This window comes from Podarcis bocagei (assembly GCF_964188305.1).
Source record: "Podarcis bocagei genome assembly, chromosome: 6".
Taxonomy (NCBI): Eukaryota; Metazoa; Chordata; class Lepidosauria; order Squamata; family Lacertidae; genus Podarcis; species Podarcis bocagei.
The window spans coordinates 48,040,492-48,055,028 of NC_138130.1; the positions used below are offsets into that span (position 1 = coordinate 48,040,492).

Here is a 14,537-nt window from a genome sequence, read left to right on the forward strand (position 1 = left end):
ACTCATTACTAGTTTCCTCACTTGAAGATGATGACACAGTTACTGCTGTTTGCTTCATAAATATCTCCTTGTGTTTAAACTCTCTCTGTTTTTCATTGTTTTCTTTACCTTGCACATATATTTTGCCATATTTATCAGATTTCACTACTTTAGCTTCTGCTTTATTTTCCTGGCGATCCACATAGTGTTTTTCTATCATACCATCACTAGCATGGCTGAATGGCAGCTCCTGAGGGGTTGAATTTACTTGGTCCAATTTCCCCTTTTTTGCTACTTTAAATTCTTTTTTAATAGTCTGGTCAGTGTCAGGCTTCAGTGCCCTATCAGTAATGGCCTGTGCAGACTTACTTTTTGAGTACTTTTTACCAGCCTTAATTTTCCTCACAAAAGCATCGTAAAAACTTTTTTCTAAATTGGGATCCTTTCCTAGACACTCTGAATGTGTAGGTTCCACCTGAGAAGATGCGCCACCCAATTCCAGAACCTTCTGAACTCTAGGAGGAACAGACTCTTTCATCCCACCCTTACCATGAATATCCAGTTTCCCATTTTTATTTTTCTTCTACTCCGCATGGGAAGCAAGAAAGAAAAGGGGGAACAAAAGAAAGAAGAGTGTTACAAATAAAATGAGAGGAAGACAAAAGGCAAATAAATCAGAACATGAAAAGGGAACATAAGCAGCTTGACAGGATGGAAGAGGATCATAAATGAAGGTAACATAAAAGATGAAGAAGAAAATGGGCAAGATTCAGAGAAGCATAAGCACAATTCCACTTGCACAGCAGGATTCTTCTGCCCGCTTTCCCATTGCAAGCCCCTGATGAAAAAGTATACTGCTCAAAATAATTTTAAAAATAACAACAATGTATATAAACCTTTCGCTAGTAATAAGCAGAAAAGCAACCTGGTGTGGGGAAAGATTTGCCCTTATCCTAAATACGTTCCCGGAAACAAAAGATGCATTAAATTATTTTGTGTGACAACTCTTATTTAAGGTGTATTTAAAATTTACCTGTTTTGGTGTTTTTTAAAACTAGAATCAGTAGAGTTACTGTAGTTAATGTTTTATAGCAACAGGAAAGATAACCACATTTTAGATAAAATATTTTTTTTAAAAAATAAACAAATAAATAAAAAGATAAAATACATATATAAATTGACAGTACCTTCTGTTTTTGTACTGGTGCTAACTCTAATGAATGGTCAACGGGATTCACTCTCATCACGTGGGTCTGGAAAGTATTTTAATGAGAGTAGTAAATAACAGCAACTAGCTAACAAAATAGCATTAGATACACATTCATGAACTCTGCTTTTTAACCAGAAGATCTCAACATACCTTCCAGACTAACAGCCTGATGCCCAAAGTACCAGAATTATAGCAATGTAAGAATCTGTCTTCTGCCTGGTAGAACAAGTTGCCTATCTAGCCCATTACTGTCTACTGTGAGGGGTAGCAGCTCTCCAAGATCTCAGGCAGAGGTCTTTTCCATCCCCTCCTACCTGATCCTTTTAACTAACATTAATGCAAAACATTTACCCAGAACTATGCAAATTTTCTTGCTACCTAAATACTACACTACAGAGGTCCCCAGTAAAACCAAAGTGGACTTGGGCTTGTGCACCACACCCTCCCTCTCCAGCAGTTGCAAGGAGACTGGAAGTTCTTGTTTCAGTTTTTAAGAAACCACAGTTTAGTGTTAAGTTTCCAAGCTAAACTGTGGCTAGACTTAACTTCTGTTTACTAAAACAGGTCTACTTTGTAACAGTTTTCATGAAGTTGAGTCGTTTTAATAAACCATAGTGAAAATTAATCAGTTTATATATAGGCTGGTCATAGTGTTAAACTGTGATTAACTGAAAACAGATGTGAATGTTTTTGATCCCCTCATGTTCATACTGGAGGAGAGGAGGAAGGTGTTGCACAAGCCCATGGCCCATTCCTGAAACACTAAACCATAGTTGAGCATTATGTCCATATTAAACCATTTTCTCTCTATGTTGTAACTGTGGAGTGTGGAAGTGGCCCAGGAAAGATTCCTGTGCTCTTCCTGCCGTTGCTACTGCCACCAGACACTCCACAGGAAAACAGTTATACCTCAGCCACAAACCAAAGTATAAATACAATCACTAGTAGTAGATGTGTTTGTGGGAGGGGGTTGTTGGTTTGTGGGATGTTTTGTCCGTGTTTTTATCATGTATTTTGTGCTTTTATGTTGTATTTTTATGTTGTGAGCCCCCTGAGATCTGTGGAGACAAAATAAATAAATAAATATTACCATATTCAAGACATCTGTGGTGCTCCCAAGGGTTCTACCCTCATTTTCATCTGAATCATCTTCTGTTGAGCTCTCTTCTGCATCATTTTTCTCCTCTTTCTTATCTCCTTTAAAACAAAATACAGGATATACAGTTATTCATGTGTGCACTTATTTGAAGAAAAGGAAGTCTGGATGCTCTTCTAATTACCGAGAAAGAAGTGAAACAGAAGGGTTCCTGGCAGTCCCAACTGGCAGGACGAGTAATCTTGTTTCAGTAAATACAATAAAAGGAAGAATGTGTTTTCTGCCCATAATGATGCCTGCATATTTTGCTTGCCCTATGGGTCAAATGACAGCAAATATGGAGGTGGGGAGGCTTATTTAATTAGAAAAGCAAGCAAAAAAGCACAGAGACCCCATTCACAGATCTCTCATGGCCCAGTTCACGTGTCTGGTTAAACAATAGTTAATGGTTTACCATGAACATGCAGTCTGGGCCACTTTTCTCCTTCCTACTAGCACATGGGAGGAAAAAACCACAGACCATGACTTTATGTTATGTCTGAAGCAGATATAGCAGCTTGTTTTGCTCAAACAAACCACAATCCGTAAGTCAAAAGCAAAACTTAAGTACAGATCTTGGTTTGTATGGAGCAAAGCAAACTACAGTCTCTGGTCCAGACATAATGCTAAGCCTGGGATTGTAGTTTCTTCTGAACACTCAGATTGGCATGCTCACAGTAAACTATAAGCTACGTTTTCAGTGGCAGGCAAATGAGGCCATGGTGCAAAGAAAAAAATTCCAATCACATATCCCTGCCCAGGTTATGTAGATGTATTGCACTTGTCCTGTCTTTATGTTGCTCAGTATTACAAGCTGGATTTCGAAGGGGCAGAGGAACCAGAGACCAAATTGCAAACATGCGCTGGATTATGGAGCAAGCTAGAGAGTTCCAGAAAGACATCTACTTCTGCTTTATCCACTATGCAAAAGCCTTTGCTGGGCTCCATGATCACTGCAGATGGTGACAGCAGTCACGAAATTAAAAGACGCCTGCTCCTTGGGAGAAAGGCGATGGCAAACCTAGACAGCATCTTAAAAAGCAGAGACATCACCTTGCCAACAAAGGTCTGTATAGTTAAAGCCATGGTTTTCCCAATAGTAATGTATGGAAGTGAGAGCTGGACCATAAAGAAGGCTGATCACCGAATAATTGATGCTTTTGAATTATGGTGCTGGAGGAGACTCTTGAGAGTCCCATGGACTGCAAGAAGATCAAACCTATCCATTCTGAAGGAAATTAGCCCTGAATGCTCACTGGAAGGACAGATTTTGACGCTGAGGCTCCAATACTTTGGCCACCTCATGAGAAGAGAAGACTCCCTGGAAAAGACCCTGATGTTGGGAAAGATTGAGGGCACAAGGAGACGGGGACAATAGAGGACAAGATGGTTGGACAGTGTTCTCGAAGCTACAAACATGAGTCTGACCAAACTGCGGGAGGCAGTGGAAGACAGGAGTGCCTGGCGTGCTCTGGTCCATGGGGTCACGAAGAGTCGGACACGACTAAACGACTAAACAACAACAACAACATAGGCGCCGACTCCATGGGGCTTGAGGGGGCCCGAGCCCCCTCAAAAATTCGTTTGGGGGGGCTCAGCCCCCCCAATAATCTCGGGCGGCGGTGGGCGCGTCCGCGGCTTTTATAGGGCGCCCGGCGCGTACCAGCTCGATAACGGGCACCGGCGCGGCGGGGGGCGCCGGGCCGGGGGAGGGGGGCGGCCGGCCTGTGTCCTTGGCAACCCCATTGAGCAGCGCCGGCTCCCCCGGGAGGGCCATCCCCCCGCGCCGCCGATCGCCAACACCGCCGACGCTGTGGCTGCCCGAGCCCGAGCCCGAGCCTGAGCCCGACCCGGAGCCCGAGCCCGAGCCCGAGCCTGAGCCTGAGCCCGAGCCCGTCAGTCAGTCAGTCAGTCAGTCAGGAAGGAAGGAGAAATGGGGAGGGAGACGAGGGAGGAAAATTGCGCGCAGGGTGAAGAAAGGAGAAGGGCGAACGAGACGAGCTTCCAACCCAAAAAAGGGCTGGAAGACTGGGAGGATGAAGGATCGGGAAAGAAAGCGACGCCTTCCCCGCCCGCGACGTCGCCCGCTTGTCATTGGCAGCGCAGCGGGCGCCCAGAGGGGCTGGGCACCGGCGCAGGGCCGCTCCGCAGCCGCGGAGGACAGCTGTGCGGCTAGCAAGGTGCGCCGCGTAGAGCGCGGCCCTTGTGTGGCCCGGTGGCCAGGCAAGCTCGGGTGGGGACCCCCATGCGAATCTAAGACGGGAGAAGAGGGCAGAGCAAAGGGGGTCCCTTCCCCAACCTCCGGCTCTGAGACTTCCCTGCGCCCCAGAAAAGCGAAAGGATTTTCTCTCTCTTTTTTTTTTATAAATATTTTATTAAGGTTTCAAATACAAAGTTAGAAACATACACTGAAGAAAAAAGTAAAAGAACAAGAAAAAGAAAAAAAGAAAAAGAAGAAAAGAAAACCAACCATTCAACACATTTTTTATATAACTAACTGGACTTCCTCGCATCTCCCTTACCCTGCATTCTTTATAATAAAGATATCAGCAAATTATTACCTTGTTTCGTACCTTATTTTGTACTTTTCAAATACTATACCTCTAAATTTAACATACTTTTCATCAGTTACTTATATCTTAAATTAAACATAGTATTACCTTAGATTTTGACCTTTTCTTACTTAAAATATAATTTCCTGTTTCCCAAATCTAATTGCTGAAGCTATAGTTTCCGAATCGTGTAAATTTTTAACATTCATACAACTTATATTGTTTTTGTAAATAGTCCTTAAATTTTTCCCAGTCCTCTTCCGTTGTTTCTTCTCCCAAATCTCGGATTCTGCCAGTCATTTCAGCCAGTTCCATGTAGTCCATCAATTGCGTCTGCCACTCTTCCAGTGTGGGCAAATCTTGTGTCTTCCAATATTTTGCGATAAGTATTCTTGCTGCTGTAGTTGCATACATAAAGAAAGTTCTATCCTTCTTTAACACTTTCTGGCCAACAATGCCCAAGAGGAAGGCCTCTGGTTTCTTGGGAAAGGTATACTTAAATACCTTTTTTAACTCATTATAGATCATTTCCCAGAAGGCCTTCACTTTTGGACAAGTCCACCAGAGGTGAAAGAATGTCCCTTCAGCCTCCTTACATTTCCAACATTTATTATCAGACAGGTGATATATTTTTGCAAGCTTGACTGGGGTCATGTACCACCTATAAATCATTTTCATAATATTTTCCTTCAAGGCATTACATGCCGTGAATTTCATTCCGGTGGTCCATAACCTTTCCCAGTCCTCAAACATGATGTTATATCCAATATCCTGAGCCCATTTTATCATGGCTGATTTGACTGTCTCATCCTGAGTGATTTTCTCTTCAACCTGCGCTCCATCCTCTTGCAGAAAACTCTTTGCCTGCCCTGCCCGTATCTCGTTTTTGCTTTTTAATTCCACACACGCACCCTTCGGACTTCGTGGCAATCGGGCGCGCAGGTGCGTTTCCTAAGAGAGTGAGGACCCCCACCTCCTCCCCACCTGCTCCCTCGCCAGCCAGCCAGCTGCGCGCCCTAGCCAGAGAGCCCCGGCCGTCCCCGTCGCGCAATCGGCTGGATCTCCCTTCAGCAGGCCGTGCTCACAACTCGGCCCAGGGACCCCCCAGCAGCGGATCTCCGGCCCAGCTGAAGAATCCGGCAACAAGCCCGCTCCTCCCCAATCGCTCCGCCGAAATACGCTCCAAAACCCCCCAGATAGGCCGCCGGCCGCCAAGTCTAGTGGCGCCCTGAGCGAGGGTCTCTCCCCAACACCGCCACCTCGAACTGCGTTCTCCCGGCTACCCGAGCGAACCAGCGGCAGGACCCCGGTATGGGCCCCCCCAATATTTTTTATAAGTCGGCGCCCCTGAACAACAACATTACAACTGATTATTTAATCTGCAAGTGAGACTCTAAGTGATAACTGCATTGCAGTTTTAAGGACCCCTGATGCTCAAAACGCCCCACAAATGATTTATAGGAGCATAACAGAAACTGGTGATAAAAAAATTGTTTACCTGTTTCACCATCCAAAGCAGATTGGGTGTCTTGACTTCCATCAGCTGCCTCTGAGTCAAGGTGGTTTGATCTGAGTACACCAAGGGGGAGAGTGTTGCTGATGGCACAGGATGCAAGCTTTGAAGGACCTTCTCCTAGTGGAGGAAGTGTTCGTACCAGCCGGCTAACCTGTTCCGGTGATTTGTCCTTGTGAAAGGGTGAAAAGAAAGCATAGCAGCTTTTGAGTCACTTCAAGGTAACCAATAAAGGACAGTGATACAATGAGGGGTAGATTGAGGGCAGTGTTTGCTTTTCATTTCCTTAGAATGAGCGCTGTGAATCTGCCTACAGTGCAGTAATGCTTGAAGTCAGGAAATCATCTACAATGTGTGCTGGATCTTCCCTGGCCAGATTCAGGACAGATGAAAATACCAAGGCTATAGTAAGTTCAAACTGCATGTATAAGTAAAACTACAATCATGCAAGTTAGAGGCTGCACCTACTGTTCAGTTAAAGAAAGACATAATAAAGGAATTATTACCACAATAAATTACCAGTCAACTATAGCATGGAAGTTTGATGTGCTATTTATTTATTTACTTATAATGCAGATATTTTCATAGCACTCTTCAATTAAAAAAAAAACTTAGGGAGGATTTACCATCTTGGATCTCAGTACTTTATTGTAGAGCTGCCTGGAGATTTTAATATTGAAAGTCAAGCAGTTCTCCTCCAAGTGTTTCCTAGTGAATCTCTTGGCCTTTGGCATATACAGCCTGCACTGCCCCCGATGGTGATTTGTGGCATAGCAACTAGGTGTGATCATGTTGTCTTTTGACGTTTTTTGAAGCTCAGTAGAAACAGTTTAAAATATACCTTTGCTCTCCTCCGCAAGCGTGCCGATAACGTCCGATGGAAGGTATCTATTACTAATGCATCTCCACCCACTTCAGTGACCACAGCAGACAAGTGGTGTTCCTTTTGGTCTGACACATGAGTTTCACCCAGTTCTTTAGGCCTCGGTGTGGCAAAAACTAGCATGTGACAACCACCACAGGAGACCTACAGTACAAAGTCAATGCAGGGATTAATGGAGGCTGTAAACTTTGCAGGTACATAGGAAGGGGAAACCTAAGCAGAAAGTACACTCCTAATGATTTGGTACAATCTTCAGAACTTTCACCATTACGGTCCCTCAACACATGTTATGCATCATTTCCAAATCATAGCATTTTGAGCAAGGTCAACGTGACAAATATGAGACTCTAAATGGAAAGAAATGAGATATTGGTGTGAGGTTACCATTTGGTGGTGCTCTTTTTCTAAGTGATTGTCTCAGGGAGACTTAACTCACTCACTCTCACTCTGTGAAGCAATTGCGGAAGGGATAGAAACAGTATGCCTTTTTGGCAAACTTATTTTGATACCTCGCCCTAATATGATTATTTTGGCAAAATAGTGACAGGCTGGGCGTAGCCTTGATGTGAAAAAATCCATTAAGTAGCAAGGTTTATATCACAACTGCTATACGGAAATCTAAGAATCTGCTGTAGAATCTAAGAAATTTCCTTAAAGATGTTCATTTCTTCAAATAGTTTACAGTGCACACAGTGCAGCACTGGCTTTGATCACAAAGAAACACCTCATACAAATCTATTTTTCTATCTAAACAGAAAAAGTAAACCAATTATTTTAAAAAAAACATACCAAGAAATACAAATGTATCCAGTGCTTATCTACAATTAAAAAATATAGCACGGTATAAACATATGGATGACCTCTAAATATGGTACCTTTAAGTACAACATGAGATATACTGAATTAGTATTTCAGAGCATGAAGAAAAAATGAGGCCTTACCGACTGTATAGCAAACCCCAAAAAATTGGAACACAGCGTAGGAAAAAACTGATTTGTGTAATTTTCTTCCCCAAGCCCTAATTTGCCATGCCGTCCATCTCCAAAGGTGTACATAAGGCCGTTCTCTAAATGTGGAGAAAGAAGCATGTTTACTAACATGTAATGCAGCAGTGTGTAAAAAGCAGTGGGTGAAGCCACAACAACTAATTAGAAAGGAGAATCACTTTCTTTCCAAGAGCAAAAATTCTGAAATAAGTATTTCAACCTGTAACATAGGTTTTACCATTAGAGGAAGGAAAACGACAACAAAAAAGTTAATCTGGCTAATGTAAAACATACAGCTATGAAAATGATGTTCATAATAGTATTACATTTGAATGTTTTGGAATGTTGACATTCTCAAGTTTTCCATGTCAATTGCTTCCTAATGGAACCATTGAACCAGTAAAAATAAGGAGTTAGTGCTCAAAGTATCAAGAGTAGATATTGTATTCTAGCCTTCAGGATTACCCCGCTTCCTCAAGTTTACCTTAAAAACCCGAACATCTATTTACAACGCAGGTATTAACCCTTCAATATTAAATCTTCATCAACCACTAGGACCATTAAGGCCATGAAAAATGGACAGCTACTGAGCCAAATCTATAGGAAGTACATACAAGCTGATTAAACTAGAGAAGGCAAGCTGATCAGAAAATAGATTTGCAGCAGAAAAACCGCTAGCATCATTAGCAGAAGGGTCATGTATCTTCTGAATTACATTAATTATGCTAAAATAAAATTAGCATACGAACAGGAAAACACATCTGGTGAATATATTTATTGCACAGTGTGGAGATTTTTTCAGTGATCTTGATGACTTCATTAAATTACGATGTACAGTGGTGCCTCGCAAGACGAAATTAATTCGTTCCGCAAGTTTTTTCTTCTTGCGAGTTTTTCGTCTTGCGATGCACGGTTTCCCATAGGAATGCATTGAAAATCAATTAATGCGTTCCTAGGGAAACAGCCTTCAGACCAGGTCCGGGGACAGTCTGTCCCCCGACCTCTTCTGAAGGCTGGGGGGGGGGGGACAAGGGCTTTTCTTCCCACTGCCATCCTTCAGAAGGCTGTTCTGAAGGCTGGCGGTGGGAAAAAAAGCCCTTCTTCCCACCTCCCGCCCCGCAAGCTCCGGGGACAGGAGGGCTTTGCTGCCGACCGCCAGCATTTTAAAAGCCCCTGCTGTCCGGGGCGATTTTAAAATGCTGGTGGGCGGGAGCGAAGTCTCTGCTGTCCCGGGGAGATTTTAAAATGCTGGGGGGCAGGAGCGAACGCTTCGCTCCCGCCCGCCAGCATTTTAAGATCGCCCGGGGCAGCAGAGACTTCTCGCCCAAAGCAAGGGGAGCTCTCCGAAGGGCTCCCCGTGCTTCGGGCGACAGGCTGCCGCCCCAAGCCTCGCGCACCCGGCAGGACCTCCTGCTGGGCGCGCGAGGCTTGCAGACACTCGCCCAAAGCAAGGGGAGCCCTCCGAAGGGCTCCCCGTGCTTCGGGCGATAGGCTGCCGCCCCAAGCCTCGCGCACCCGGCGGGACCTCCTGCCGGGCATGCGAGGCTTGCAGACACTCGCCCAAAGCAAGGGGAGCTCTCCGAAGGGCTCCCCGTGCTTCGGGTGACAGGCTGTCGCCCCAAGCCTCGCGCACCCGGCGGGACCTCCTGCCGGGCGCGCGAGGCTTGCAGACACTCGCCCAAAGCAAGGGGAGCCCTTCCGAAGGGCTCCCCATGCTTCGGGTGACAGGCTGCCGCCCCAAGCCTCGCGCACCCGGCGGGACCTCCTGCCGGGCGCGCGAGGCTTGCAGACACTCGCCCAAAGCAAGGGGAGCTCTCCGAAGGGCTCCCCGTGCTTCGGGTGACAGGCTGCCGCCCCAAGCCTCGCGCACCCGGCGGGACCTCCTGCCGGGCACGCGAGGCTTGCAGACACTCGCCCAAAGCAAGGGGAGCTCTCCAAAGGGCTCCCCGTGCTTCGGGTGACAGGCTGTCGCCCCAAGCCTCGCGCACCCGGCAGGACCTCCTGCCGGGCGCGCGAGGCTTGCTGACACTTGCCCAAAGATTTTAAAATGCTGGGGGTCGGGAGCGAAGCGTTCGCTGCCGACCCCCAGCATTTTAAGATCGCCCGGGACAGCAGAGACTTCTCTGCTGTCCCAGGGAGATTTTAAAATGCTGGGGGTCGGCAGCGAACGCTTCGCTCCCGCCCGCCAGCATTTTAAGATCGCCCGGGGCAGCGGAGAAGTCTCCGCTGTCCCGGGAAGGCAGGCGGGTGGGGAGCAAAGACTTTTGCCCCCCGCCGGCCTTCAGAAGAGGTCTTCTGAAGGCCGGCTGTGGGCAAAAGTCTTTGCTCCCGACCGCCAGCAATTTAAAACAGGTCCCCGGAGATTTCCCTATGGGCTTTCGTCTTGCGAAGCAAGCCCATAGGGAAATTCGTCTTGCGAAGCGCCTCCAAAACAGAAAACCCTTTCGTCTTGCGGGTTTTCCGTCTTGCGAGGCATTCGTCTTGCGGGGTACCACTGTATATTCACTATTGGTAACTGAGTACTACAAGCCAGGTTTTGCACTTTTCTGAAAAAAGTGCTTCCCATTAAGCCTGTCTAATCACTTCAGCAGCTGCCACTGATATTCTTGCCTGGTTCGCAATTTCCATTAAAATCATAAGAATGGGTTAAATCACACATATGCATCATGAACCCATGGATTCCCATTCTAATTTGTAGGCATACCACAGTTTGTCCAGTTCAGACTTAATTACCAATTATGGCTTGCCTGCACCAGGGAGTATGTCAGAGCATGTGAAGGAGACATTGTGGAGGAAAGAGCACACAAACCTCAAGCCGGACCCAACGCTCACATGGTTTGGCCACTGAATATGAACTAAACAAATGTCACTGCAATACTCACACCAGAGAGTATACCCCATTGAATTTATTGAGATCCATTTTGAGGAGGCAAGTATAGGACTGTGCTGTACATGTTGCATGGCTTTTTGTTTAATAAACTACATATAGATAAGAATTACTATGAAATACATTTAAGACCACCAGGGTCTTGTCACCTCCATTTATACATATTTAATATTTGGTAACTTTTAAAATCTCATAGTCATATCCTTCCCCCATTCCACCAAAAGGACACTCTTACCACGCTTTCCTGAACCGCAAACAAATACAAACACATATTCTTCCGAGTCCCCCTGTTGCTTAAGGCTCCGTTAAACTCAGAAATGCCCCTTCAGCAGGAACAACTGATTGAAACAATAGAAGAATTCCTTTCTTCAATGGTACTCCCTGGAGTTTCTGTTTATATAACTTGCCCTTAGCCCCAGAGGGTCCCTTTCAGCTGTTCTGAGTCTTAACTTGAAAAAATTTTATTTTAAATGTTTCACAGGAAAAGTTTTACGTATCTCTTTGTGACCTGGCAGATTTAAAAATAGGAAAAATTTGTATTATGCACAAAAATACACCAATAGCATTGCAAATACATTTCATAGCTAACCGCATACATACCTGTTACTAAAGCTGTATGATTTTCACCACTGGCAATGTTACAGATTTTATGCTTTCTCAAACAATCCACTATCTTTGGTTCAGAAATTTCAAAAATAAATGTACCATGTCCAAGCTGCCCATATTGGCCAAGGCCAAATGTGTAGACCTTCCCTTCTGAAAAACATACATGGGATTAATATTCTATCCATAGTCTTCCATCCTCCAAGTTTCCTAGTGCACACTGCTCAAAAGTTCCCATGCTGTTCCTCCCCAATTCCTGGCATGCCAAAGAATGTGACTTGTCATGTCATCTGAACACAGGTATGTCTCTTCCAACCATCAATGAGTAGTTGAGTAGTAACCAAGAATTGCTCTTGATTTTCTGCTTGTGGTTTGGGGAAAACAACATTTCATATGTCTACTGCACAACAGCAGGAGTGAAGGTGGAGCACCACTGGAACCGAGCAGCATGAACCAACATGCAATGTGTTCACACTAAACCACATTTTGTTTTAGCCTATGGTTCAATGTGATGTGTACACCAGGCCTTGTACTTAAAAATAAAAGTAATGAGAGAGAGAGATTTTTTAAAATGAGAATAACCAATATATTTAAACCCAAAATATCATAGTAAGAATATCATATTACATAACCCAAAATATTATACTAAATAAAATATTAAAGCTCCCTCTGCTGGAAGATACAGAAGCAAAAAAAACAAGGAAACAAAATAAAACCACACCTCTTTAAAAGCCTCAGTAAGAGGGTTAGATGTTATTTAGAACAGTAAACACTTTTACCCCTATTCGCTTATGAAGGGTCTAGTCTCACTAACATCTCAGCCTAGTTGTCAGTAATAGGAATCAACCAGAACACATAGGATTCAGCCTAAGTAGTAGCATGCCAAAGACCTGAGTGTTGTTGGCTTTTCACTGTCTCTGCTTTGGTTATGTAAAATCACCACCAGACTGACAGCTAAATCAGTTACTAGTTCTAGTTCTGTGCATACATGCAAATGGTGTAAACCGAGCACTAAAACTCTACATCATATAAGAGGACCACTGATCATACGCAGATCCACACCATACATTTAAATCACATAATATGTACATTTAATGCCCATGACTTCCCCCAAAGAATCCTGGGAACTATACTTTGTTAAGGATGCTGGGAACTTCTGTGTGGGGAAAACCACAGTTCCCAAGAACCTTTGGGGGAAACTCATGTGCTTTAAATATGTGTTGAAAGTGCATTAAATGTATGGTGTGGACCTGCCTCTAGACAGATGCTTCACATTGTCCCTTTTCTTAGCCAATTCTGCCCCTTCTTCCATCACTTTTAAATAACTTTTCTTTACTTAGTTTTGCTCTACAATTTCCATCACTACATCCATTTGCCACTGACACCTTGTGAATTAATTTTGCTAAATTATTTCCACAGAAACTAAGCAGCTATTTTATAATCGTCTCCACCATCTTTGACATACAGCATCCAATATGCTAAGTCATATGTAGGTGGACCATTTAAATGTGTGGATTCAGTAGTTTAGGATTGTGGGGATTGAAACACGAGCCCGCAATTTGAGGAGCAAGAAGCTAGTATACCTGCAAGCACTACTGTGTGTCCTCCTCCACAGGCAACCTTATTGGCCCTACCAGAAATTCCAGAAACAAGTTGTGGGACCTTGTAGTTTTTCAGTTGCTCTTTTGAAAGACCCAGTTTTCCATTCTCAGGCTCCCCAAAAGTATAAAGTTCTCCATCTCCTGTAAGAAAGCAACATAGCAGCAAGACTGAGACTAAGGCTAGGACAAAAGAGGCATTTATTTGCGTATCTCCTTTATGACAAATGCGTGCTCTGGTCCATGGGGTCATGAAGAGTCGGACACGACTAAACGACTAAACAACAACAACATAAGACAGGGTTGTATTTAAACTTAAACACACCACCACTTTATTTTTAGTTTACAGGTCCATCACTAGATTAGTTTATTCATCATCATCATCATCAAACTATATTGCAACAACTCTGCACAAATTGCAGAAAGATCAGATTACAGAAATAAATTCATTACCAGCTTTATATGACTACTGATCTTATTCCAACAGTCAATAAATTCCATTTCCATTTCCCCACTACAGTAGTTAATGCTCAAAATCCATACCTTCTATGTACAGAATCTGTCAGTTTATTTATCTCAGCTATCTGTATGTTAAGGATTATGTTTTCCCCAAATAATAAGCCCAAACCACTTTTGCAGAGATTAATAGGTTCATGATCAATACTTTATAAGAGTCTGACCACCACCAAATTAGTAGCATATATCCAAGCAAAAACAGAATCCCAACTCTTAACCAAGTAATGACAGGTAATCTAATCCCAAACTACTATAAGGGGCATAATCGGATTTAATGATTGAAAGTACACCATACCTCTGCATCTCTCCAGATTTCCACACTTACGTGTTATTAAGGCGGAGTGGTAGTATCCACAACAGATCCAGGAAACGGGTTTACCAACATCCACTTGATGAGGAACATATGCATTAGCTTCATCAGCCAAACCAATCTGTCCTTCGGAATTGTCCCCCCACATAAAAAGCTGTCCATCCTCTTAAAAGAAAAGAGAGTTTTGTAAGTGTATTATTTACTTATTTAAATAAGTTGGCTTTACAAAACCCAGGATCCATGATCTAGTGGCCACGCAAGTCCTATTCAGGGCTTACGTGGCCACTGCATCATGGCTGCTGTGCTTTGCAAAACTCCTTTCCCTCCACATGTTTGAGGGCAACTGTATGAAGCACAGAGCCTAC

The 14,537-nt window shown here is 44.0% G+C and overlaps 1 protein-coding gene across 3 annotated transcripts in view; it reads right to left on the reverse strand.

The window, feature by feature from the left end:
• Positions 1 to 14,537, reverse strand: part of RPGR (retinitis pigmentosa GTPase regulator) — a 41,284-nt gene that overhangs the window by 18,567 nt on the left and 8,180 nt on the right. For all 3 annotated transcript variants that reach the window (XM_081197775.1, XM_081197776.1, XM_081197777.1), the window contains exons 6-13: positions 14,188 to 14,337; positions 13,332 to 13,490; positions 11,746 to 11,901; positions 8,214 to 8,338; positions 7,231 to 7,416; positions 6,375 to 6,561; positions 2,280 to 2,386; positions 1,167 to 1,232 (exon numbers count right to left, since the gene is read on the reverse strand). In XM_081197775.1, the coding sequence (XP_081053901.1) occupies positions 1,167 to 1,232; positions 2,280 to 2,386; positions 6,375 to 6,561; positions 7,231 to 7,416; positions 8,214 to 8,338; positions 11,746 to 11,901; positions 13,332 to 13,490; positions 14,188 to 14,337 (1,136 nt within the window). The remainder of the gene's footprint in view (positions 1 to 1,166; positions 1,233 to 2,279; positions 2,387 to 6,374; positions 6,562 to 7,230; positions 7,417 to 8,213; positions 8,339 to 11,745; positions 11,902 to 13,331; positions 13,491 to 14,187; positions 14,338 to 14,537) is intronic.